At 36.1% G+C, this 26,289-nt stretch overlaps 2 protein-coding genes across 3 annotated transcripts in view; one reads left to right on the top strand and one right to left on the bottom strand.

Annotated features, from left to right (window-relative positions):
* Positions 1-16,029, top strand: part of b4galnt1a (beta-1,4-N-acetyl-galactosaminyl transferase 1a) — a 28,981-nt gene extending 12,952 nt beyond the window's left edge. Inside the window, exons 2-11 of one of the 2 annotated variants that reach the window (XM_079401088.1) lie at positions 1,799-2,016; positions 2,298-2,474; positions 2,647-2,753; positions 3,418-3,458; positions 4,700-4,880; positions 6,082-6,174; positions 6,257-6,444; positions 6,555-6,695; positions 14,366-14,603; positions 14,682-16,029. In XM_079401088.1, coding sequence (XP_079257214.1) covers positions 1,805-2,016; positions 2,298-2,474; positions 2,647-2,753; positions 3,418-3,458; positions 4,700-4,880; positions 6,082-6,174; positions 6,257-6,444; positions 6,555-6,695; positions 14,366-14,603; positions 14,682-14,899 — 1,596 coding nt within the window. In that variant the 5' untranslated portion in view covers positions 1,799-1,804 and the 3' untranslated portion in view covers positions 14,900-16,029. Of the gene's footprint in view, positions 1-674; positions 2,017-2,297; positions 2,475-2,646; positions 2,754-3,417; positions 3,459-4,699; positions 4,881-6,081; positions 6,175-6,256; positions 6,445-6,554; positions 6,696-14,365; positions 14,604-14,681 lie in introns of both variants that reach the window. The other variant, XM_079401089.1, reaches the window with a different exon arrangement.
* A 14-nt stretch (positions 16,030-16,043) lies between these two features.
* LOC306859806 (solute carrier family 26 member 10-like) lies at positions 16,044-25,765 on the bottom strand. The gene is made up of 18 exons (XM_079401078.1): positions 25,202-25,765; positions 23,812-23,922; positions 23,424-23,581; positions 23,132-23,296; positions 22,891-23,043; positions 22,592-22,674; positions 21,707-21,854; positions 21,489-21,602; positions 21,199-21,276; positions 20,859-20,954; positions 20,642-20,748; positions 19,679-19,748; positions 19,317-19,496; positions 18,356-18,410; positions 18,159-18,247; positions 18,014-18,068; positions 17,502-17,608; positions 16,044-17,372 (listed from the first exon to the last, which is right to left on the bottom strand). Exons 1-18 carry the CDS (start codon positions 25,464-25,466, stop codon positions 17,334-17,336), a joined length of 2,073 nt encoding a protein of 690 aa, XP_079257204.1. The 5' UTR covers positions 25,467-25,765; the 3' UTR covers positions 16,044-17,333.
* Between the last annotated feature and the right edge of the window lie 524 nt (positions 25,766-26,289).

Genomic DNA, 26,289 nt, shown 5'->3' with positions numbered 1-26,289 from the left:
TAATCCGAAGGTTGCGGGTTCGAGTCTCCGGCCGGCAGGAATTGTAGGTGGGGGGAGTGAATGTCCAGCGCTCTCTCCACCCTCAATACCACGACTGAGGTTCCCTTGAGCAAGGCACCGAACCCCCAACTGCTCCCCGGGCGCTGCAGCATAAAATGGCTGCCCACTGCTCCGGGTGTGTGTTCACGGTGTGTGTGTGTTCACTGCTGTGTGTGTGCACGTTGGATGGGTTAAATGCAGAGCACGAATTCCGAGTATGGGTCACCATACTTGGCTGAATGTCACTTCACTTCACTTCACTTCAAAAAGTAAAAAAGACTGAGTTATTGATTATATCCATAATTTAAAAAAAAACAACTACTATTCTGTTCCATTTCTTTTTTGCGATATGCGAATTTGCGATATGTAATTTGCTCAGTCAGTCCATTCTAATACTGATTTCACAGCACCACAATTGAAAAAGAAAACATAACTGTGTCAATGTCGTCATCAGTATAGAACAAAAACAGTAACAATTTACCTTGATAGTGGAAATGGAGGTTTATGAGATGCTACTACACCAAACAAAATAACTGATCCCTACGGTGTTTCTAACTTTTATTCTATCCATGTAATCTGTTGATTGTATTTGCTGTGCAATTGATTGATCAGCTGTATATCTTTTTTTTTCCTAGGTTGCTTTCAAAAGTGGCTGGAGGGCAAAAAATTGGAAGAAGCAGAGCTGAAGGCCAGAGCAGGAAAACTTGGTGGCTATTTAACTGGAAAAATTCAAGATATAAACAAAAAAAATTAAGGCACATAAGTGAATTAGCATATAAGCCGCTGAAAACTGTTAGTTCGTAGTTCAGTTATTTTCAGTTAGGTTATTACTGCCAATTAATTTTCCTAATGTTTGCTCATATAAATTCACAAAATAAAATGAACCTTTGAATGAAGACTGTTGATTAAATAAACTGAATTCTCCTCTTTCATGTCTGTTTTTGTGTTCCTTTCTTAAATCAGAACAAGCTTTGGACATATATTGTAACTGGAAGCTGTTGTTAACAATTGTTAATAATTCATCAATAACTAGCTACTGAAAAAAAAGATAGAGAGAGATGGCAGATAAAAAAGAGGAACATGTCAGAGAAACAAAACATTAAAAAGAAGGGTTACGATCAGGCAAGAGGTAGGACCCGCGTAAATATATATCAGAGCAGCTTTCCAGCGGTGGAGAGAAACTCAAGGAGCAGGAAGGGCTCGAATTGGACGCCGAGGTTGTGTTGTTTCTTTTTGATTGGTGCGTAAGGTTGATTTTGCTTTGTCTCACACAACTTATCCGTGTTGGCTTTTGATGGAATATGCTTTTGTGTCATCTTCGCTTGTTTCCGCGATTGTCGTTGCCATGGTTGTGTATGTAGGCTACGTGTGGATGCAGAGATTTGTTTTTTTTAGTTTGACTTTCGAGATTCGTGATCGCACTTCCTCTGTTTACTATGGAGCAGCAGTACTCAGCCAGTACTTTGAAGCAAGATTCACGCTTCGGGCACACCCTCTCTCTCCAGTTCCATAACACCGAAGAGGGATACAAATGCAAGGAAATCAACCAGGTCCTTGCTTTGCGTTTCAGCTGATGCTGCAGTTGGTTTACTCGATTTAATCGTCTGCTTTGAGACATGCAGAATTCTTTACTGACCAGTATACAAGATGAATGCAAAGCATTTTATACCTGTCATTTATGTCAACTGTGTCCTGAAGATAATTTGTATAAATTGTTGTGTAATTCCCAATGCCTCTCTTCTGTCTTTCTGTGCTTCAGGCAATTATGCATGCTGTAAAAAAGAAAGCAGTGGCAGTTTTGTTGGTGGTCTTGTCACTCACCGCCATGCTCATTAACTACTGGTATGTATACACCGTTACGATGATTGACGTGCTACAAGGACCAGACTCTTTAAAAGTGCTACTGGAGGAAAGGATACAAAACATGGGCCGCAAAAATGACCATATTCCTTACCATGTCAAAGACAGCCTGCCAAAGTGAGTAGAAACTACAGGAAATAGACACTTTGTGTGCCAGTGTAGCTTTGCTACAAAACCACTTCCACCATCCAATTTCCATCTCAAATGTATGTTGTAATTAAGTTCCACTGGCAATTAAAAACCTCAGTATTTGAAATTAAAACAGGGAAATGTATCATTATAATTCACAAATCATGGCAACTCTTCCACTTTTTTTTTTTGTAAGTACACTGAATGAAAGATGTAACGTGTGGCTGGATTTTAGAACATTTTAAAATATGCTTTTTGCTTTTAAACAGGAGGCTTGCCAATAATGGGTGCGTTTGTGAAGGAGACAAACCAGGCATTCATTTCCCATTCTCTCAGCTGCTGTTTCCTCAAGTATCAGCTACCCAGCTACATGCGTCCTTCCAGGATTCAGACCTGCAAAAAGCAAAGCAATACAGAAATAAAGAGTATCAAAGTTTCCGTAAGAGGTGATGCACCATTTTTACCAAATTTCTGCATTCTAAAAAATTGCTCATTCTGCTCATTCCGGGGGGAACCTAATAAAATATATCTTTATTGTTCCGCTGGGAAAGAGAGTCATACAGTTTTGGAATGACATGAATAAATAACTGTTAAATTAGTAGTGTTTTCCCCATTCAGGACGTATACAGCTGCAGACTCACTTATCATAGCCGAAGCCAACAGCCCTCTTCAGTACCCTATGCAGGGTGTGGAAGTCAGACCAACAAGGACCATTCTAATTCCTGGTAAAATACAGTCAAGATGTTTTTATATGTAAAAACAGATTGGCTTAGCTTGTCTTCAAGAACCACTGATCAATTTGATTTATTTTGGGTCCAATCAAAGTGAACCATTTACTGTGCAGGGGTGTGTTTAGAGCTTTGGGGGTCCCCTTGGTAGAAATCGTGTTTCGGAGGGGTTGGGTGTTTGGTCCCCCTCAGTAGAAATCATAGAATGTTACTGAGAGCGAGAGACATTGTTCACATGTATGATACAGCTAAATATGTGTCTGACAGATTGATAAATATGTTAAATGACAGTTTGGTTTCACAAAAATTAAATAAATAAATAAAAATAAAAAACACATTTTAATTGTATTTTTTTGAGGTGTAATTTAGAAGCAGAAATGTGGGGGAACTGAATTCGGTTTTGTGTCAGCATTTAAAAAAATTATGTCTGTCTTGAATTGAAATACATAACTTAATTTTCATTCCTCTGGAAATAAATACAATTTTTAATTTTAATATACAGGTTTTAACCTCAAAAATAGCTCAAACTTAACCTCTGATGTGCCATAAAAGATTATGACCAATTAAAAAAACTATTTTTTCTAAGCATATAAGCCATATCTTTTACGAGTTAAAGCACAAGAGTAAGATCTCACATAAAGTCTGTTATTGTGTTTTCAAGGTTTAAGTCTGGACCAAATACCCAAAAAGGGCCCTTATTTGGTAAGTACAGAATTATTCTTCATGCTTCAATAATGAAATGTAATTGATTAAATGAACTTACTCAACCTAATGTCATTTTAAACCTTTATTCTGTTTGCTTCAGAAGATTATTTATAAAGATCTATTTCATAATGAAAAGACTGTCAAGTTTTGTGGTAAGGGATGGTTGATGACTCAAATGTAGAGATCAACGTGCTTTGTTTAACCAACAATCTGGCACAGAATAGGAGGGTAATGAGGAAGAGCAGGTAGGGCAAATAAACTAAGTTAAATAAGGGGCTGGGTTAAGACAACTGACAGAGGAGCTCATGGCACAAATAAAACAAAGCCCACACAAAACATGAGATGAACAAGCTGTAAAACATGTAAAACAAAACAGCCCCAGACCATCACACTACCACCACCATATTTTACTGTTGGTATGATGTTCTTTTTCTGAAATGCTGTGTTACTTTTACGCCAGATGTAATGGGACTCACACCTTCCAAAAAGTTCAACTTTTGTCTTGTCAGTCCACAGAGTATTTTCCCAAAAGTCTTGGGGATCATCAAGAGGTTTTCTGGCAAAACTGAGACGAGCCTTTATGTTCTCTTTGCTCAGCAGCGGTTTTCGTCTTGGAACTCTGCCATGCAGGCCACTTTGCCCAGTCTCTTTCTTATGGTGGAGTCATGAACACTGACCTTAACTGAGGCAAGTGAGGCCTGCAGTTCTTTAGATGTTGTTGTGGGGTCTTTTGTGACCTCTTGAATGAGTCTTCACTGTGCTCTTGGGGTAATTTTGGTCGGCCGGCCACTCCTGGGAAGGTTCACCACAGTTCCATGTTTTCGCCATTTGTGGATAATGGCTCTCACTGTGGGTCGCTGGAGTCCCAAAGCTTTATAAATGGCTTTATAACCTTTTCCAGACTGATGGATCTCAATTACTTTCTTTCTCATTTGTTCCTGAATTTCTTTGGATCTCAACATGATGTGTAGCTTTTGAGGATCTTTTGGTCCACTTCACTTTGTCAGGCAGGTCCTATTTAAGTGATTTCTTTAACAGCATACAGGTTTGAAATTAGTCAATCTTAACATCATTTTTATTTTGGAGTGAGCTATCCCTTTAAAAGGGATGTAATACAAAGAAAGCTTCCTCACAGAGGGATTGACAGACTATATTTTTTTATCCAAGGACAAGATAAATTGCAATAAATTGCTTTAAAAGAGCAAAGTCATACTTTTTTAATACAATATCACTTGCAGGTAGATCTGATTGCTACAATGGGAACATTCAATACAGCAGCGCTGGTGGATGGAGTGCAAGTCAAAGGAGAAGGGGAGATGCATATTAGTTTTGTAAGCAGTTCACTGGCTTCCCTGAACAGACAGCTAGAGTTTGTTACCTACACAAACACCCGGTTCCATCCCAACACAGCAGACATAGGTGAGACTGAGACTCCAGAACACAGACTTTCCACCAAAAATACACTGTAAACCTATAGAATCTACTCAATAAAATTGAGGTAACAATTTGTTAGGGTAGATTTCACGCGATTGGTTGAGTAAAAACTTCAGTTTTTCTTATTTAATTAGATTAGACACAATAAGTAGATACAGAATGTTCAGAAACTGTTGTTAAACTCATTTTAATTAATTTTAGCAAAAATCACTGTAACACAACTCAGTTCGGTATCTGGAAGGAAGAGGACAAGGGTGGCTGTCGGAGACTCGAGTGGTTTTATTCAAAATAAAATAAACTCAAAATAAAGTTGGCCCAACGGCCCAGATGAGCAAAAGCGCAGCTTGTGTCGGTACGTCTTTCTCCAGCGTTTCCCACAGCTCCTGGCAGTCACACACACACACACAAGTCTCCGTCTCTCTCCCTGTGCATCTCTCTCCGGCGTCTTAAGCAGTCTCTCCGCGCCAATCACTGCAATCAAACACAGGTGTTCATCATTTTGCACTTGACCCACTTTCTCCCCGCTCGTCTCCCAATGTACTCTCCCGCTGCAGACTCCGCTGAATCACGCCCCCCTCGCCACAATCACTTTTACAGTGTGGCTTTAATGTGACAACAACTCAGAATCATCAAATAGGTATAATGAAAGCAGATGTTTGAGTTATGCAAACAACAGCAATGTATTATCGCATTCACCTGAGGAAATAATGGGTTTGCTATCAGAAATATGTTCTCTACCCCAACTACAATTACAACAAACTGCATCACTGAGCAAACAGCTTCAGAATTCTTCTGTGATCTTTTGTGATGTACAGTAGCACTGCACAGACAATGTCAAGTCAAATATTCATTATCTGGCCAGCATGTTCTCTGTCGTCTCATATAGCAGGTTCCTGTGATGATGTTGTAATGACACAGATAATATAGCCATCCACAGGGATTTATAGAGCTGAATAATTATATGATTAAACTATTCAAAACACACAATGATTAAGGCAAGATCATCAGGACAAAAATTGACTTTAAAATACTTTAAAATAAGAAAAACTGTCAAAACTTTCTAGATTACTAGAAAGGTATTCATTTACATTTTGTTTATTCTGTAATAAATGCTTATCTTTATATTCAGCAGTCTGTTTTGTGCCTAGTTTTAAGTTACATAACACTGTTCCTTTGTCTATGGCAGTACAATTTAAAGCAGGTATATTCCAGGCCTCCTTTACTGTTAAGATCAGACATCCACCAATGCCTAAATTTTATAATCCTGGACCCAAAAATGGTAAAACAAATATAATTCATAATCAATTCATAATAAAATTTTATTTTACAATACTAATTTTTTTATATCATCCTTCTTGCAGATTACAATATAAGCACTCTTGTCACAATTGCCACAAAAACATTTCTACGCTATGATAAACTTAAGGATTTGATCAATAGCATTCGACAGTTCTACCCCACTATAACTATAGTGATAGCTGATGACACAGAGGAGCCTAAACCTGTAACTGGACCCTACATTGAACATTATATCATGCCCTTTGGCAAGGTATGGATGTTCTATTTTTATATTCTTAAATAAACTCAGCAAAGGCTATTTGAGCTATTATGTTTTCTTTTTAGGACAAATATATTTAATATGCTGTCTTTTAATTACAGGGCTGGTTTGCTGGCCGTAACCTGGCCGTCTCTCAGGTATCAACCAAATATGTGCTTTGGGTGGATGATGACTTTATTTTCACCTCAAGCACCAAACTGGAAAAAATGATGGATATATTGGAGAGAACAACTTTGGACCTGGTGAGAGTTTTTCAATCATCTGTTAATACCAAGACAAATGTTCATGAAAATACAGTGTGTTCTGACCAGTCATGTTTTTATATGTAAAGTGATGAGGTATGTGACTAAGAAATAATGACAGACAGATTAGGATCTAAATGATTGAATTTTTTGTCTTTCCACATAGCCCATGCCTTTGTGATTTAGAAACAGGAATGATAAGAAACTGCTTTAGAAAATGTCTCAAACATTGGATGAAACTTTGCTGTGCATCTGTGTCATGCTGCTGTGGTTTTGTCTTGCAACTGGCTAAAAATTTGTAAAAATTTCTCTTGGAGAACACAGCCTTATTAATAACATTGATTATCATATCAGTGCACTCTTCAGTAAGTAAATTATTTATCGTCACTGTGCATGTACAATGAAACAGTGAAGCAAACTCCAGATGCCTATGAATACACAAACACCCATATAACAATTCTATACACAAGTTTTATACACTAATGGCAATGCAACTCTACATGCATAATATACATTATACACCGTACACCATATAATAGTCCAATAAATAAAAACTACAGAGAGACATACAAAGACAACAAATTTACATAAATGTTATAGACATTAAAGAATTGCACATTAAAGAATTGCACAAGAGATAATATGAGAGAGGAGGTTGAGGTCTCTAGGTTTGTGAATTTCAGTCTTCTGAATTCCAGGATCATCTCCTTTGTCTTTTGTTGTGTTGAGGATCAGGTTGTTGTTTTGGCTACAGCTCTCTAACTTCTTGACCTCAGCTCTGTAGGCTGATTTGTTGGTGTTGGTTATTCTGCCTACAACAATGGTGTCATCTGAAAACTTACTGATACTATTCATCTCATTAGATGGTTTGCTGTTGTATGTGTAGAGTGAGAAGAGAAGGAGGCTCAGCACAGAGCCCTGCGGTGCTCCTGTGTTCAGTATGATGGAGGGGGAAACTTGAGCACAGTCTGCGGTTTACCGGTGAGGCAGTCATGCACCCAGCTACACAACTGTGTATTGAGGCCAAGGTTGCGTTGGTGGGGTGGTTTCGAAGGCGGCACTATAATCAATAAATAGCATCTGCACATGCGTGTCCCTATGTGTTTTAGGGCTGTGTGGTGAGCAACTTCTTTCCATTTGACCTGTTTCCTCTATAGGCAAATTGGTGTTGATTCTCGGAGGGTGAAATCTCTTGATGTGTGACAAGTTGCTGAAAATATTTAATCAAAACTTTCCTACTTTGGAACTGGGATAATGGCTGACTTGAAGCATGTTGAAATAATGGCCTGCTCCAGGGTGTTGTTAAACAGGTCAGTGAATATTGCTGTCAGCTTGCCTGCACAGTGTATTTTTAGGAGACACCCTGGTATGCCTTCTGGCCCAGTAGCCTTGCTCGGGTTGATGTGGTTCAGAGCCCGTCTCACCTCAAGGGGACTCAACACCAGCACACTTGATGGGGGTCCCTGCTGGGTCCATGTTGTGGTGCATGAGGTATTTATATGGTGACCATGTGCCGTTCATACGGGACATGTCCTGGCCAGGATTTTAATATTGCCTAAATCATCCAAAGTAGTTTGACCACTAACATGAAGGTATTGTACATAATTGACCAATCATGGCGCTGCACATGAGAAGGTGAAATCTACAGAGAACGATCAAATAAATATAAAAATATGCAAATATATACAAAATAAATATCAAAATATGCAAATAAATATGCGCATGTGTTTGTTCATTTGTTTGACTTGAAGCGTCGCTGCGCACTGATCAGAAAAGACACAAGGTAGGCGCGAGAGCGATTCGAAAGCATAAGGAGCCATCTGCTCTGCTCTCTATAGCTCTCATGAATGTCACACAAAGATCTACCTGCACAGTGCAAACAGCCAAAACCTGGATATTTTAGGCAATATAGAAATCCTGGCAAGGACGCGTCCTGTAAAAATGTCCCGTATGGTCAGGTATTTACAAAGTCAAACCTAGCAAAGACTTGACTCAGCTCCTCAGGGAGAGATGAGCTCATTGTGTTTTGTGTTGAGCTAGTGTTGTTGGTGCTTGCATAATCCGTGATGTATTGATGCTCTGCCACATGCTTTGAGAGTCAGTTAAAGTGTTAAAGTGCTCCTCAGTACACTTCTTGTAGCAGCACCACCAAACACAGGCTTACATTTGGAGACAACTTCCTAATATTTCATACAGCAAAAAATCTAAAGGTGATGTGGTTGAAGAAAAACATACCACAGAGCATAAATTTCTCATTACACAAAGCTTTTGTGTCGTTTGGTTGGTTGTGGCAAACAAATGAGATTCAAAGATAACTTAAACAGAAAATTGTAAGATGCAAAGGAGAAAGCAAGGGCATCATGCAGCTGCGGGTTGGTTTACATGTATAAACAAGCACTACAACATTCTTATTTTGTATCTATTTGTATGTATTTTTACGTAAAGTGTGGTTCTATCAAATGTATATTTACTTATGTTTGCGTAGACACAGAAACGTGCAGTATTGATGCATAACAATTCTGGAAGTAAAGAATACTGATGAACTTGCATAAGCAATAGTGTCCCAAGCGTAGTTTCAGGGTGTGACTTTTCACCACAAACGGTCAGTACCTCCCTTTAGATAAGCAATCTTGTGAGGTTGAGTTCACTTACTTTGTGAGTAATTAGTAGGTGTTTGCTCATTCATGGATGTGTAGTCATTTTAAAAGTATTAACATTAAAGACATCTCAGGGTATGTCAGTTCATACCTTAGAAATCCATCATCCCCTTCTATTTAATAAAAAAGGCTTTATTTCCCAGTTCACTCTTTAATATCTAAACTTCATTATTTTACTAATTTTAACAAACATTTTTTTACTAATCTTCATTATTTTGTCATTATTTTAACCCGACAAGGCAGCATTAGATGTTATCTAAATTCGTTACACTTTTCTATTTTTACATAAAATGGTTTTAATATTACCCATATTCACTATGGTGATATCTAAGCTTTATTATTTTATATCAAATAAAGCATTAAAATTCTCAACCGTCTAGCTAGTCCTGTCCAGACTCCGAACACTGAATGAACATCTTAATGAATCTTCAGTCAATGAAATAAACATTTATTACAGACAGGGAAATTCCAAAAACAACTTGTTTAACACAAAATACTTCCCAATATGTCTTTCATCTCCTCTGAGACGAAAAGACATATTGGGTCAGTTGGTCAGTTTTCACTTTCACTTTCAGTAGCTTAATGAATTGACTGGTCCGGTTCCCTTTCGAGAGAGGATAATCACTTCTCGTTTCCCCTGTACACTGTACACTGCACAACAAACGACGCACGACAATGCTGAAATTCAGCCCAACTCAAAAAAGAGTGGCACGACTCAGAATTCGGCTCAAAATCGGATGATAATCGCACAGTGTATGCCCGGCTTTAGGCTTGTTCAAAATGAACTACACTAGCCTGCCACTGGCTGGCGAGAGTAGACGCTTGCAGTCGGGGCGGAATTAAAAGCAAAGACTTCAAGTCACTTATAAGATTAACTATAAGATTAGTAACTATAAGATTAGATTGCTCTTTCAAAAGGAGCTTGTAACAACTCCATATGTGGTGTCTTAGAATGTTGTTGAATGTTGAAGAATGTTGTTGATCATATTAATTGGAAAAAAGTATAGAAATAGGCCTACATGATAAATAGCAAGGTTAAAGAAATCTCATTCAAATTGTTAAACAGATTTTACCTAGTTAAAGTGTTAAAATCAGGCCTAAAAGCAGTTTCTTTTGTGGCGAACCTAATGAAACTGATATGCATATTTTCTGGGATTGTCCTCACACACATCTATTTTGGATTGAATTCTCTAGTGTTATCAATCGTAATGTGCTCCAGGGTTTCTCTTTGCTCTTTAAGGATACTGTTTGGCTTCTTTAATATACAAAGAGAGAAAATTAAGGAATATTTTATTATTAACCTTTTATTATTTCTTGTGAAATTTCATATTCACCGCAGTAAATTCTATCATCAAACCCCTTTATTTAGGCCTATTGTTTTTAAAAAAGAGGTTCAACAGTACATCCAAACTATTTCATCTTCCAAGAATCTTACAGCTCTTAAAACAGTTCCTTTATTTAATCTTTTATATCAATTTTGTTAAAGCTTTCGTTTGTATTATTTATTTATTGTTATATACGTATATAAAAGGTGCTTTGCATGTAATGTCAACTCTTTGTACGTAAAGTTAATATTTTCTGTACTTTTATCTTTGGTACCATTAATAATAAAAAAAAAAGTCAGACACAGCTCCCAGTAGTGATGCTCGCACGGTGTTTCCATAGGCTACTCTTCACACATAATTTGCATTAAATGTAATATTTGTCAAATACACTGAAACGTTTTTATGAGCAACAGAAACACTTCTTATATACTGCTTAAGCGCCATCATTCAACATAAACATATAGGCTTCTAAATACCAATAAAGTGGGGGTATACATGTTTTTATCAGTGTTTTTTAATAAACATGGCTCTAGATAACAGTGCGACTACACTAAAAATGTTTTTACTGTTATAAAAACACATTTGTGAGCATAGCACGCAACACACGTCGTGCTTGTCATCACAATCTGACCAATGACATGATTAACTCTATTTTACTTTGCTGACTTTGTCGACTTCAAACGGATGTCAGTCATTGTTTGGCAGATTCCAACGAATCATAGCCTACATCATTTTGAAGGTCTTTTAATGGAAAATAAAAATAACTCATTTTTGAAAATTTGCTCATTGTGATTCATTTTGCTAGCACAAGTCACATTTAATGTTTGCAACACAGAAATGTAGCCTATACTAGACTGTTAGTGATGCTGTAAAACATAGGCCTAAAGCTTTCATGATGAGCGCTGCTCTCTCTGGATCAGCGGCTGCGGGAAAGCAGGTTTAAATTTTCCGATGTGACTGTAATTTCAAAGGCCTCCCAGCTTCCGCTACCCATCAAAAGTTCTACATGCACTTGTGATCTTTATGCCTAACACCTCAAAAACAAATGCAGGAAGTGAGTATGTTGAAACGGGCTAAGTGATCTAACGCAAAGACCACAAGCGTGAGTAAGCAGTAGTCATTGCACAGACATTGCAAATATAGAGTATGAGGGCCATTTTCATTTTCGCAGGCGGTCAAGAGCACCCTCAGTTAATATTGGCGAAACGGATTAGGTAAAGGTTCCTGTAGGCCTACACATTTTTTCCTGCACTATTGCAAATCCTCTCACTGTAACACCATAAGAGGTTAATTAATTATTGATGCACTGAGAAGAGATCCAGGCAGACAAAGTCTTTCCGTAAGTGTAGTTTATTAAAAATCAATTATCATAAGTATAAGGGATACAGATTACAGATGATTAAATATGAAAATTAAAGAAAAAGATAAAAAATGGATACAATATCCAAGCTGAACAGATTGTGCTAAAAAAGTCTAACAATCTGAGTAATCGGATCTGAGTAATCTGATCTGAGTATAGTAATATTCAAGAGCCGAGAGATGAAGATCTTCAGAGCATGCAAAGAGAAAGATTGAAGATGCCAATTTGAAGGAGTATTATAAAGGCTTCGATACCTACATCTTCATGGAATATTCTCGTCTGATCAAGAATGTTCTTGTCTGATCAACAAAATGTTAAAATAATTTAATAATAATAATTAATAATTAGTTACATTTATATAGCGCTTTTCTGGGTACTCAAAGCGCTTTACATAGAAGGGGGGGGGATCTCCTCAAACACCACCAATGTCCAGCTTCCACCTGGATGATGCGATGGCAGCCATATTGCGCCAAAACGCCCACCACACACCAGCTTACTGGTGGAGAGGAGACCTGTATACTTTTTACAGTATAGTGTCCCTCTCACTACACTGGGGCGTTAGGACCCACACAGACTGCAGGGTGAGCACCCCCTGCTGGCCTCACTAACACCTCTTCCAACAGCAACCTAGTTTTCCCAGGAGGTCTCCCATCCAGGTACTGACCAGTCTCAACCCTGCTTGGCTTCAGTGGGCAACCAGTCTTGGTCTGCAGGGTGATATGGCTGCTATTTACCTACTATTTTCCTTTCGCTCTCCCTGACTTGGATAATGTCAGAGCAAGGTCAACTTGATTGTCGGAGGAGGTTATTGTGGTTTTTACACCCTTTGAGCAGAAACAGCAAGCTCTGCAAATCTTCCAATATTGCTAGGCCCAGAATATTCGTATGCTCTAAGAAGAGATGGATACAAATCGAACACTTCCGTGCATATAAAAACATTATGCATAAAGAATACGTTTCCAACATCCTGTCCAACATAAATGGAACATAACAAGGTGAACTTTTATATGTCAGACGAAGGAAAGAAAGACATAAGAGCAATACGTCAGTGGAACAAGAGCATATCTAAAATCAAGCATTAAATCACAGATGTATATGGAGAATAAATGCAGGATACCTGTGCACTAAATCTATGAATAACTGTGTTAAGTAGCATTAAATTCTGAATTTATACAGAATAAAATCACTGAAAAGATTAATATATCCCAAAGAAAACATTGATAATAAATGCTTAATGAATATGGAATTATCTGTATTTTAGACACCAATTATTAAGGAACTTTGTGAGATCGCGATGAACTGAAGTAAAGTGACACCTTTTTAGTGATTATAAAGCAAGAAGTGCACTTTCTTAGTAGGCTATAATCCGTTCAGAATTTTGAATAAAAGTTGTGTTTCGTGCTGCTGACGGCCATATAAATGCATAAATGAGAGATTCTATGGAGGGCCAAATGACTCAAAATTAAATCATTAAATAAATGTTGAAATAGGCTATATAAATAAATCGATAAATACATAATTAAATGATTGTATACATGAATGAATGCATAAATAAATAAATATTTATTAATTCGTTCATTAATGCATGGAATCATAATAAAGGAATAAATGATTGAATGAATAAATGAATAAATAAATGCAAAAATAAATAAATATGTATTTATTCATTCATGTATTTAATTTACGTGACAACAACCATACTGTAACCCTGAAAATGAAATAAATATTTATTTATGCACTTATTTATTCATTAATTTATTCACACTCATGTACTAACAATTGAATCCATACTTGTGATTTATTTATTTATTTATTTAACAATTTATTTATATATTTCAACATTTAATTGATATATTTAATTATTTCATTTTGAGTAATTCGGTGCTCCATAGGATTCATTTCCGAATGGGAGACGATATAATTTAGATGATCAAGCAATGCAGATAGATTAATAGAAAAATATTTTATTTTCGTGTCAAAATATTTTTTAAATGCGGTTGCATTATTTATAAAAGTATGACCATAGCTAAATATTGCAATTTTTTCACTGTATTGCTATTCTTGTTATTGCAAAACTCTGCTGACAGATGTTTCTATATATATATATATATATATATATAATATAGAATTCTCACTCTTAAGTTGAACTCAAAAGTTGGCAGCCCTATCTAAGTGTAGCTAATTGTACGAAGTTTAATAAATATTCTTATTAAATGTAAAATTGCTTATATGTTAAAATATATAATGTAATATAAATGTTTCAAATAGATTAAAAAGTATGTACATGTTCTGACAAACTGCTTCCTGGGTTTGTGTTTGCACCGTGAGGTGGGGGGAGCTGTGAGAGAAGTGACGGGATACACTGCTACCTATCGACACATCATCTCCACAGACGCAGGTGATGAAGAGGGGGATTGCTTACACATAAGGACGGGATTCCACCACGTTATCGAGGGATTTCCCAATTGTGTGGTTGCAGATGGCGTCATTAATTTCTTCATGGCTCGCACAGAAAAGATACGACAGGTGGGCTTTGACCCGCGTCTGGCTCGAGCTGGCCATTTAGGTAAGAGGCCTAATGCAAAGTAGATTATGCATGTATTTGACACGTGTGTGCATTACTATGTTTTTGGTTCTTCTTTAGCATTTTTTGTTGATGGACTCAGCTCCCTCCACGTGGGCTCCTGTGATGATATTATTATCAGTCATGCATCGAAGATCAAGGCGATGTTGCCATGGGGACAGTCTGAGATTGACAAGGCCTATTCCAAGTTCCGTTATGCATCCACTCAGGAGACATCTGTGAATGAATATGATCTTTATTATCTCAAGAATCATTTTAAATGTGTCACCAGTGACTAAATGTGGAATGTTAAAACTTCTACAAAGCACTTTCATGGCAGACACTCTCAAACGAGCCTTTATAAAACAACGCCAGAAAGGACATGCATTAAGGACATGAATTGTGTCATTTCATCTCAAAGCAGTTTGGAGATGGAAGTAATTTTGTGTCTTTTGAAAACAATGTTATGTGACATTATGTTGAATACCAAAGGTTTTTGTGCATATGTGTTAATGATGGATTCGTGGATTTTTTTTTTTTTAATTGTGGAGTAAAAAATATTGCATTTATTTTTATATTAAATAAAATATGCAGACTATTTGGGTATCTTTCCTTTTAAATAATGTTACATATTGTAGCCTACTATGCCAACTAAAATAACAAATGTTTCTGTTTATTTCCCTTTATTAAGAGATTTGCTGATGCATCTTCATTATGAACATAATACATTTGGCAGCTGTATCTTAAATAAATTTTGCTCTCAATTTATTAAATGTGGCAATTGCCTTTTCAAGCCACAAGATAAAAGCAGCTCATCAGAGCGTCCATTAAATTGACAGGAAATTTTACAGCTGGCACATGTGGGGTTTTTCTATCCCTTGTTGATATATCTCAACAACGATTTATTTTTATAAGTAATTTATTTATAGAATAATATCCTAATTTCACCAGTAAGGGCCAGAAAAAAACAGTTTGCCCTTGAGACAGCTTTCCCCAGTCTCTCTTATTTTGTTTTGATTTTTTTCTGTTGAACCACAATATGATTATGCTGTAATTCATAAATGTGATGAGTATTTTTTTTCACTATATTTAACTTATCACTGATCTTGTAAAGCATTGGGTTTGTCTCCCTCTATGAAACATCTTCATAGAGCAAATAAAAATCAATGTCAGATCACATCATCATTTGAAAACAATTACTAATTTTAGCCTTTTGTATAACACCAACATCCAGTGTGGCTGCAAGATGCCAGCAGGGGCAGCTGGGTAGTCCTGTGCACCAGTAATGTGGGCTGATTTCCATTCAGCCAATTAGTGTAGTATTTCTTGAGCTTTAAAGAAAAAACTGGTGTTCTCCTGAGAGTGGTCTTTGAAATACCACAGGAAAAATGCAGACATCAAACATTAAACAAAAATGATTTGAGAATTTTTGAGTTTGTGTTTGAACAGTATTTTTTTATCAGGTCAAGGTACTAACAGGTTATAATAAGATAGTCAGTATTTCACTTGCAGACTTAGAAACTCAAACTCTACAAATTAAAAGAGTTTATACAATCACCAAACTTTGATCCAAAAATGGTTAAATAGAGGCAAGCAGGATAATGCACGATATAGTAAAATTAAATTTGAGTTGATTTTATCATTTGCGCTTTAAATGACACTGAAAAGAAAAATAAAAGAAAATATTTATTTAAAATTATTTAAAAGACAATTATTTCTTGGTTTGGTCTCTTGGTAATCTTTTACCATGTAATGATTAAATATGAATATTGCATAATATATAGCTTATGGAAGGAAATTTGGTAACGTACAGCATTTATGTATACTTTAAAAGTAAAAGATGGCAAGATCAGAACATCCATTTTCATAAAAAAAACATTCAGCCACTTTTGATAAATTGAAAAGATGCAGACATACATAATAAAATAACCATATTTGATCTTTGTTGCCTACACATGGAGTTTGCAGGGCTGGAAATATTGTTAACACTGCTATTAATCATGGTTGGCAATGTTGAGGCTGGTTCACACCAACATGAATGTTCAGCACAAATATTCGGTCCAATTTCTGACCAATGCACAAAATACAGAGGCTGAATAACAATGCAGTTTCACTCTTTGACAGATGGCATTTATAAAAGATGAAAAACCAAACACCAGCTGTTCTAGTACACAAAGAGGTGTGTTTTTGGTTTCTGTCATGGCAAAGGAAATGAGTCAAACAATATATACGTTTTCAGATTTTTGTATTTATTATGGTGTTTCTTAACCAACACCAAATACAAGAGTACAGAAACAAGCGAGCCAAGCAGTTTACTGCCGATTAGCAAAATAATCTGTGAGTGCCACCAACTCTAGTTTTATGTAACAACAGCAGCTCTGGGCAACTGATAAAAAGCATGAATCTTATTGATTGACTAGGTTTTTTGTTTTGTTTTTACTAGTGCAATAGAAAAGAGATTAGAACACCTCTCCATAAAAAATCCATTGCATTGATAACATGAACATTCTTGTGCTGGTCACACATTACTGATCGTTCATTCAAATTAAAATGTTTATGACAATGAATTTTTATTAAAACAACCACTGATAGCCCTGACAAACTCATCACAGCATGAGTCGAAATAAATGCTGGAATAACTTTAAGTCATTTTTCTGACACACTTGAAGTAACCAACTGGTTCTTTAGGTCCTGTTTTGAGTCTCAGTCTTGCATTGCTTTGTGTCAGATAGATCACACCCAAACCATTGTGTTGTTCTCGGGAGGTTTCTCCTGTCAAACAAAACAATGACATTTTTAAATGGAAATGAAATTGTTCCATAACGCTACAGTTTAGCACATAAAATATGCTGTTTTGTTGAGATATGAAATCACATTTATGGAGAAGGTTTTGCATCATACCCGCTGCTGTTGTATGTAGACCACTGCATCATGAATTGTAACAAAAATATGCTGAGGACTCATGTAGTTCATCAGCCCGCTAGATGTGAGAATCTTCAGAACACTCTCTACAGGAGAGAGAGAAAATATTATTGTTTGAAAGGTTTATTTAAAGGGATAGTTCACCCAAAAATGAAAATTCTGTCATCATTTACTCACCCTCACGTAGTTCCAAACCTGTATGAATGTCTTTGTTCTGCCGAACACAAAAGAAGATATTTTGAAGAAAGTTTGTAACCAGGCTGTTTTGGGGCACCATTGACTTCCATAGAAGGATAAAAAAATACTATGGAAGTCAATGGTGCCCCAGAACTGCTCCGTTCTGCTGAACACATAGGAAGATATTCTGAAGAATGTGGGAAACAAAGACATTCATACAGGTTTGGAACTACTTGAGGGTGAGTAAACGATGATAGAATTTTCATTTTTGGGTGAACTATCCCTTTAAGTATACAGTATATGTGAAAACTCACCATTGCAGTTAGCCAGGTATATCCACACCCCTATCTTCTGGCACTCCATGCACATCTGTGGCAGGATATAAGTACCGTAAACATAAGGCATTTTTGATGTCAATGTTGACTGGTGTCTAAACAAAACCTATACAGTCCGGCTCACCTGTATGAATAACCGAGCTCCTGCAACATCCACGAAAATGACACTGCTGCAGTCTATTAACACAGCTTCGACTTCACCCTCAGCCATCTCTGCAGTGAACAATTTAAAAAAAATAGAAGACATAGAAGTGTAAAACAACTGAAATAAAAGACTCTTTAATGTGATTTTTGATATTACTTGAACAAGTGGGGATGCACCTGATCTGAACAAGTCATTCTTTGAAGAAAATGAACTGTCTGTAACTCCTTGTTCCTTGAAAAACAATACAGTTATCCAATCAGATCTTTTCTTTAAATATGTTATTTCGTTGTTAGAAGAAAATCTCCAAAATATCAAGGCAAATATCAATATAATATCAAATCAATATAATAATGCAGGCCTGATTACAAGTAAAGCCTTTCAGAGGTTATGAAAGCAAAAAGCCACTAGATTTTAAAACCACTTAAATGCAAGTAAAATACAACCACGGCAACAGCTGACATTAAACTTATCATTATATTAATAAACCATTTTTCCACCAAGTAATATAGTTCAATATTATAGTTATATAATTACGTGCAATATGGCTCATTAAATGGATAGTTCACCCAAATATAAATTAGATATTTTAATGAAATCTTAGATGTTTCTGTCCCTCCATTGAAAGACTTCTAAGATCCAAAAAGTTCATGAAGGCATCATAAAATGAATCTATATGAATTGAGCAGTTTTATCCAGGTAAGGTGAAGGTATATGATCACTTTAAATGATGAACAGATTTAATTTAGGCACATCCATGGGGCACATGACATATGGCAAAGTGGAAGCTCAAAAGCCTAAATTAATTATTTTGGGATCTTCTTTGGGAAGTTTTGGTTATCTGGTCTTTCTAATGGAGAGACAGAGAATATAACATCTTATTTTTTTATTAAAAAAATTAACCACATTCTTTTTGGAACATCATGAGGGTGAGTAAATGATGAAGGGTTTTTCACTATGCCTTCAACACAGAATGTGCAGCTGTGCATTTACAACAGCTCTGAATGTGGCTTATGAACATTCAGATATAATGTAAAACATAAAATGCCAGGGGACATTTTTGGGGGTAAGTATAAGCTAAAATAAACTCCTAAACTTGAGGAGCATATTACATATAAACTGATAGATTGATCATCTTACTACAGAGCTAATGGCCTCTCTCTCTCTCTTCTCAATGGCCTTCAGGGCTTTCTCTCGGCTGCTTATCCTCTCAGGGGTGAGGCCCAGAAGCTGAGCCATATCAGCCTTAAAAAAGCTACGGTTCCCATAGTAGATGGGCCCATTGTAGGTCAGGATCTTCACACCAGGGACTTCATAGCACTACGGTACAGAGAGATGAGGAGGGTATAACCACATTGGCAGTTACGCAACACAGATGTGATTAAGACAATAACAGTTAATCGATTTACTTTGCAAAAGCACAAGGCCCAATTCTAATCATAGTAAATTACGTTACGTGTGGTAATAAGAAAAGAAACTTAATATGATGACTGTTGACTCACTTTATTATGGTTGTTGATGGATCTGTAAATCTCCGTGTTGGCAGCTCTTCCTAACACAGAGCAGTTGGCCCTGAAAACAGAAAGTTTACTATGAGTTCAGGGACATCTTTTTGTCTCAACTTTATCTCCCCTTTACTTAAATGTGAATATCATATCCGCCAAGAGAGGAAGGTTGTTTTGGAACACAGGGGTCTGTAAGGGATACTGGTTCGCTGTTTTTATACAGCCCCTGAGCTTTGGAACACATAATTAAAGGATGTAGTAAACATGATTATTAAAGCAGATAAATACACAAATCTAATTAGGTAGTTTCGATCTCAATTATATTATGTACTCAATACCTCGTTTCACTGGGGCTGCTCTAGTTGGATTGATAATATCATTATCTCTATACAGCCAGGATGATACACACACTCTAATTCAGTGGTTCCCAATCTTTCTCCCAGAGGATCCTTTTTTTACATGTTATATGTTTCAAAACTCTTATGAAATCTAAGCGTACATTTAATTAAATTTATACAGAAATAAGTTTAATGTTCAATTCATGTTTAAAGTTAAACCTGTGCATGCATTTCTTCAGCAAATACATTCAGGAGTAATTTTATTGCTTGCTATATAAAAATCATTTCTTGCTTCCAATATGTTACATGGTGTTGTTTTGATCATAAATAGTTTGGAAAAACATGCTTAGAATTCTTTAACAGGTATAGAGCTAAATTCATTCTGCCTTTAGCATAGGGGTTTAATCTACTTATTTATATAATTTTTCATAATGTGTTATATGTTCTTCTCTAACTGAATATTTTTCACTCATTTATGTGTATATAGCACAGGTTAGAGTTCCTCCTAGTGCGGGTCATGACCCTGAAGTTAGTAAACATTGCTCTAATTTATACTAAATATCTCATGAAGTGAGTATATGAAAGCCCAAATAGTCATAATGGAAAGTGTCAGTTTTTTTACCTCTGTGTACGACATATAACGGTCATCATTGAGAAGACCACCCCAATGGCCAGGCCCAGGTCTACATTTAGCACAACTACTGACAGCCAGGTCACAAGCCACACCATCTGTTCAAACATACGTAACAACAATTGAAATTAATCAGCTTTTCTCAATTTCATTCAGAAATTAAACATATTTAGTGATTATCTGGGAACAAGTGTTGGTAAAACCGTACAAAATCAATTTTGCTAATTCGCCAAAGGTCTGGGAGATCCTGAAACAGCAGGAACATCTGTCTCAGGCTGGTCACATTTATACATGCAAGCACAGCCTGGATGAAGAGAAAGGAGAGAGACAGTTATGCTAAAGGTTATATTGATAATTCCTTAAAAAATAGCATGAAAAGTACCCTATTTGTTTTGTTACCAAATGTCTATGACCTATAAGACAATATTTACATTGATTTATGGTGCATTTATCAGATGCATTTACCCAAAGCGATACTCTTAAGAAAATACTGTTTCATTCTGAAATATGTCACATTAGAAGATAAATTCATTGTATATGTGTCTTACCTTGGGTAGAAAATAAAACAGAGGTCCTATTAGCAGAAGTACAATAAGAACGACCAGACTTGTGAACAGTCCTGCAAGCTGTTGAAGTACAGAAAAAGGATATTATTGTATTGAACTCCTATTATGTTTGACAATCTCAAACAGAAAAATGATCAACTTACACTTCTAGCAATAAACATAATGCAGTAAACATTCATTATATTATCTCAGCGGGACATTTACTGCATAACATTGCTTAGTTTTCTAACATGGAATAAGAACAGCACAGGTGATCTCAAACAAACCAGTACCTGTGTGTGACCTCCGGCACTGTCCAGTATGTTTGTGGTGGCCAGTGTAGCTGAGTTGGGGAAACATGTGAAGAGAGATGACACAGTGTTGGAGATCCCATGTGCTAGAAGCTCCTAAAGCAAAAATGAAAGAACATTGTTTTCTGATGATAATTACAAATCTATGCTCAACCAGTCGAACCCAGTAAAACTTTTCAGATTATTAATATAGTATCTACCTGATTTGGATCAATGGAGTATCCATGCTTATCGGCATAAATCATGGCTAGAGATACAGACACAGCATAAGCAACAAGGGTGATAGCAACTGTGTCACCGGCAATTTCTGGAACCGTCTCCAATGCAGGCAGCCGTGGCTCGGGGAAGCTGAAAAGTAGTCAATATTTAGCTTTAAATTATAGTTAAACTGCAGGATGTACATGCAGTGGTGGCCAAAATTATTAGAACACTAGTATTTTCACTAGCTAAAAATGGTTTTAAGTCAGTTATTTCTATCTTTTGCTGTAGAGTGTCAGTAAGAAATATCAGTTTACATTTCCAAACATTCATTTTGCCATTAATTGTAATAATCCAGTGAGATTTTTTGTTTGCACAAGGAGTCTGACAGCAGCTTCTTTTATTATATTATTATTTTATATTATCATTCTTCAATATATCAATACAATAAATTGATCAAAAGTGACAGTAAAGACTTTTACACTGTTACAGAATATTTTTATTTCAAATAAATGCTGTACTTTTGAACATTCTTTTTATTAATAAATCCTGAAAAAACACACTAAACTTATTATTAAGTGATTTATTAACTATGTTTACATTTATATTAATCTAACTGTTTTTAACATTAATAATAATAAGAAATGTTTCTTGAGCACCAAATCAGCATATTAGAATGATTTCTAAAGACTGGACAAATAACTGCTGAAAATCAGTTTGCTATCACAGAAATAAATAAATAAATTATAATCATTTTAACTGTTTTATTATTTTACTGTATTTTTGATCAAATAAATTCAGCCCTTGTAAACATAAGAGACTCTTTTTTTTTTAAATCTATATGTTATTAAATATATATATATTTAAAAATAATAATAAAATATTACCCTGCTGGAATATGTCCTACTATCTGTATGTCATATTTGGAATCCAGGGAAAAGGCATATGTAATTCCTGTTGCAATTATTACCTGCAGGAGCCACAAGAGAATGGAAGATTATTTTTCACAGTGCAGACAACAGTAGAAATAGGGTTGATGATGAAACTCTCATTATACTGGACTAGTTGTCTTGTGAATGACAAATATTTGTACAAAAGTTCACTTGCTTATTTATGTCTGTAATTCACACAACATTACACAAATGTTTTAAATCTTCAAAATATCTGTTGAGGAGTGCAAACTCACAGTGATGATCTCCACGGGGATGGGAGTGCGTAGACGCTCCCGAAAGCGTGAGTTGACCTCTTTAACTGGCACCAGAACAGCCAGGCAAAGCAGGGAGATCACCAGCTCAGCCAAATTAGTGTGGGGCACATTCTCCATCACTGATGCCAGAGTCTGTGGGTTTAAAAGATAGTAGTTTTAAGTAATTATTCCATTAGTAGCCAGAATAGAAAAAAACAGTCTGTGTTCCACCATGTCTTACCTTAAAAAGAGAGAAGGCACCAGCAAATCGGGGAAGCCGTAATCCCAACATGCTTTGCAGCTGTGAGACAGTCACATGGAAGGCGGCTGCACTTGTAAACGCCTTAACAATTGGTTCTGACAGGTAAGTGGAAAGGAAACCCAACTGGAGCCCGCACATGCAGAGCTGGGACAATAAAAACAAGCAACACGCCATCATAATTCTGTAGTCCGAGTCTAACATTTCATCAGACAACAAACTGCTTAACTAAAACACATGGATGCTATGTGTTTACACAGCAGAATTGTCTTACCATCATTATGCCTGAGAGAAATGCTACAGCAGATGCCACGCCAATCCTCTGGGCCTCCAACTCTGCAGCCTCTGGGCTACTGGAGTTCAGAGCGAGTGGGATGGGAACAAGCTGCTCCACCACTGAACCAGTCATCAAACTCAACACAGCAAAGGTACCTGCAAAAGTCAAACTCTTGAATTGGTATTTCATTTTCTTGGTTAAACACTGACACTGGTTAAACATGGTTGCAGATGAATAACATAGTAAATATTCAAGCACTCTTGGGAATACTGGTATCCAAAATGTGATAGCCTAGGTGAACAAATCTGTGGAAACTTTATGGAACCACATTTTTAAATAAAACACAGTTTTTTTCACCGTGCTAAACTCAATGAAAGTCTTTTACCTGTAGAAACGTGGTGACCAGTGCCGAAGAGCATATAGAGAACTACAGGGAAGAAGGACGTGTAAAGTCCGTAGACAGGAGCCACTGATGTCAACAAAGCAAAGGCCATTCCTAGCAAACAAACAGTATGTTTTATCATTTATGGTGTCTTGAATATGGGTCAAATACATGATGCATTTAATCTACTAAATTAAAACTACTAAAATTTAAATTCAAAGTCTTATTTTTTTCTGTCACTAAAACAAATTCCTCTTATGTGCAAACATACCTGGCAATAAAGCTCATTCTAATTCTGATTAAATATGCAGTTTCTATTATGAATATGTTATCAATATTGGAATTATTGTTGTTGTTTTATTATTATTATTATTATTATTGTTGTTGTTGTTGTTGTTGTTGTTATAATTGGTCAACAATCTCAAACTGACCTCCACAAGTATAACAAACACATAGGGCGCCATATTGCTGTCATGTGACAAGAAAAGTTCAATAAAAAATTTCAAAAATCAGATATATGTTTAACCGATTTGTTAAATGTTTTGTTCAGGTCTAATGTACTCCTACACTGTAAAAAGTGATACGTTGAATTAACTTAAAAAAATTGAGGAAACCAGTTGCCTTAAAATTATTAAGTAAATAATATTAAAAATAAAAATAAAAAGTTAAGTGAACTTGACAATTCACTTAACTTATTTTTTATTATTATTATTTATTAAAAAAATTAAGGCAAGGGGTTTCCTCAATTTTTTTAGGTTGTCAACTTATCACTTTTTGGAGTGATTAAGTTAAGTCAACTTATCACTTTTTACAGTGAAAACGTCGATAGTTGTTCTAAAAAATCTCTTTATATTTCATATTAGTATATATAGGCATATATAGACATGACAATAGAAAACACCTTTTTAAAGTAATTATTCACTTTTGTTTACTCACGTGTATTCAAGTCACAGATAAATTATTTAACTCATCTAACGTGATGGTTAAGACTTTATTTAGGCTATTTATCTATTAAGTAATTAATTAATCTCTCCACACGGTGTTAAAAAGTTCATGAGATTTTCTTACTAAAAGTGTTATTATTAAAAACATAACATATTAAAAAGATAATGTGTATATAATTTACACGATGTAGGATTTCGCATGAACAACTATTGTTTTATAGGCTATTTTTTGAGTTTATATCAAAGTAGCCAGCCATAAGGTGTTCAAAAATATTCGATTTAATACGTTTCTCTCATCAAAGTCGTTGTATCGTTCCAAAACTATGTTCACGTGAATGATCCTAACCTGATTTTATTTAATAACTTTTTCATATTCTCGAAACATTTCTTTCTCTTCTAGCCTATTTCATAGCGTAAATTAAAGTTTTTTTTTGTTTGTTTTTTTTTACCTTGGGGAATGTGTACTATTCCAACAGTCAGTCCCGCTATGATATCTCCTAAAAGCCATTTCTTGAGCTTGTATTTTGGCAGCCAGCTGCACACGGGCAGTCTCTTCTTGAGCAGGTGAAGACAGTCCACCCGAGAGCAGCTGCATCTCTGCGCCAGTCTGTCGCGGAGCCGCTCTCTCCCTCTAGACTGGTCTTCCGTACCATACGTCTGTCTGAAGCGATCCTCAGTGTATATATTTCTATACACGGCCACTGATGCACTCATCTCGTCCTAAAGTGTTCTTCGGAGAGCAAGGTAAATAATATTCAGAGTTAAACTGCTCCAAACATGTGCCCAACCTCTCATTTATAGCAGGAGTCGTTGGAATAAGACATCAGGAACAATTGTATTTTCCTGTCAAGTACTGGAGCCAATTGAACACCAGTGTCTTTCTTTTTTTCTTTTTTTTTTTTAGATAAAGTCAAACTGCAAAAAACATCCTACTTTTATGAAACAGTCTCCATACGTATTCTTGAAAAACCTCTTCCAGGTCCTACTGCTAAAGGCTTTTACAAAACAATCAATGACACACTCTCATCTTTAACACATAGACCTGCTCTCAGTCCCTCCTCCTCATCATGGCCGTAACTCTTCAAACAGACTCTGTCTTCATGTCAATGACATCAGGAGTCACGGTGTATAGAAAGTGTACAATGTATTGCTCTGTGTGACATCTGCATGACGATCAAAGTGCTATTGTTGAAGGTGAAACCTCAAACCACAACTATTACTGATTATTAGAGGTGGTCATTTCCGAGAGGGGCTCGATTTCTCCCTGCCTTTAGTGTCTTCTTGGGCTTTGAGGAACCAAAGCTGCCTTGTGAAGCGTAATCATATATAATTTCTTTCACTCGCTGATCAAACCGCAATATGACTCTGGAAAGCGTGCATTGTGTACTTTTATTTCATTAAAGGAATAGTTCACCCAAAAATGAAAATTTGCTGAAAAAATACTCAGGCCATCCAAGATGTAGGAACAGATTTGAAGAAATTTAGCATTACTTGCTCACCAGTCCTCTGCAGTGAATGGGTGCCGTCAGAATGAGAG

The sequence above is a fragment of the Barbus barbus genome (assembly GCF_936440315.1).
Source record: "Barbus barbus genome assembly, chromosome: 40".
Classification (NCBI taxonomy): domain Eukaryota; kingdom Metazoa; phylum Chordata; class Actinopteri; order Cypriniformes; family Cyprinidae; genus Barbus; species Barbus barbus.
Note: the sequence above shows the minus strand (reverse complement) of the source record. Positions and strands in the feature narration are given on the sequence as shown.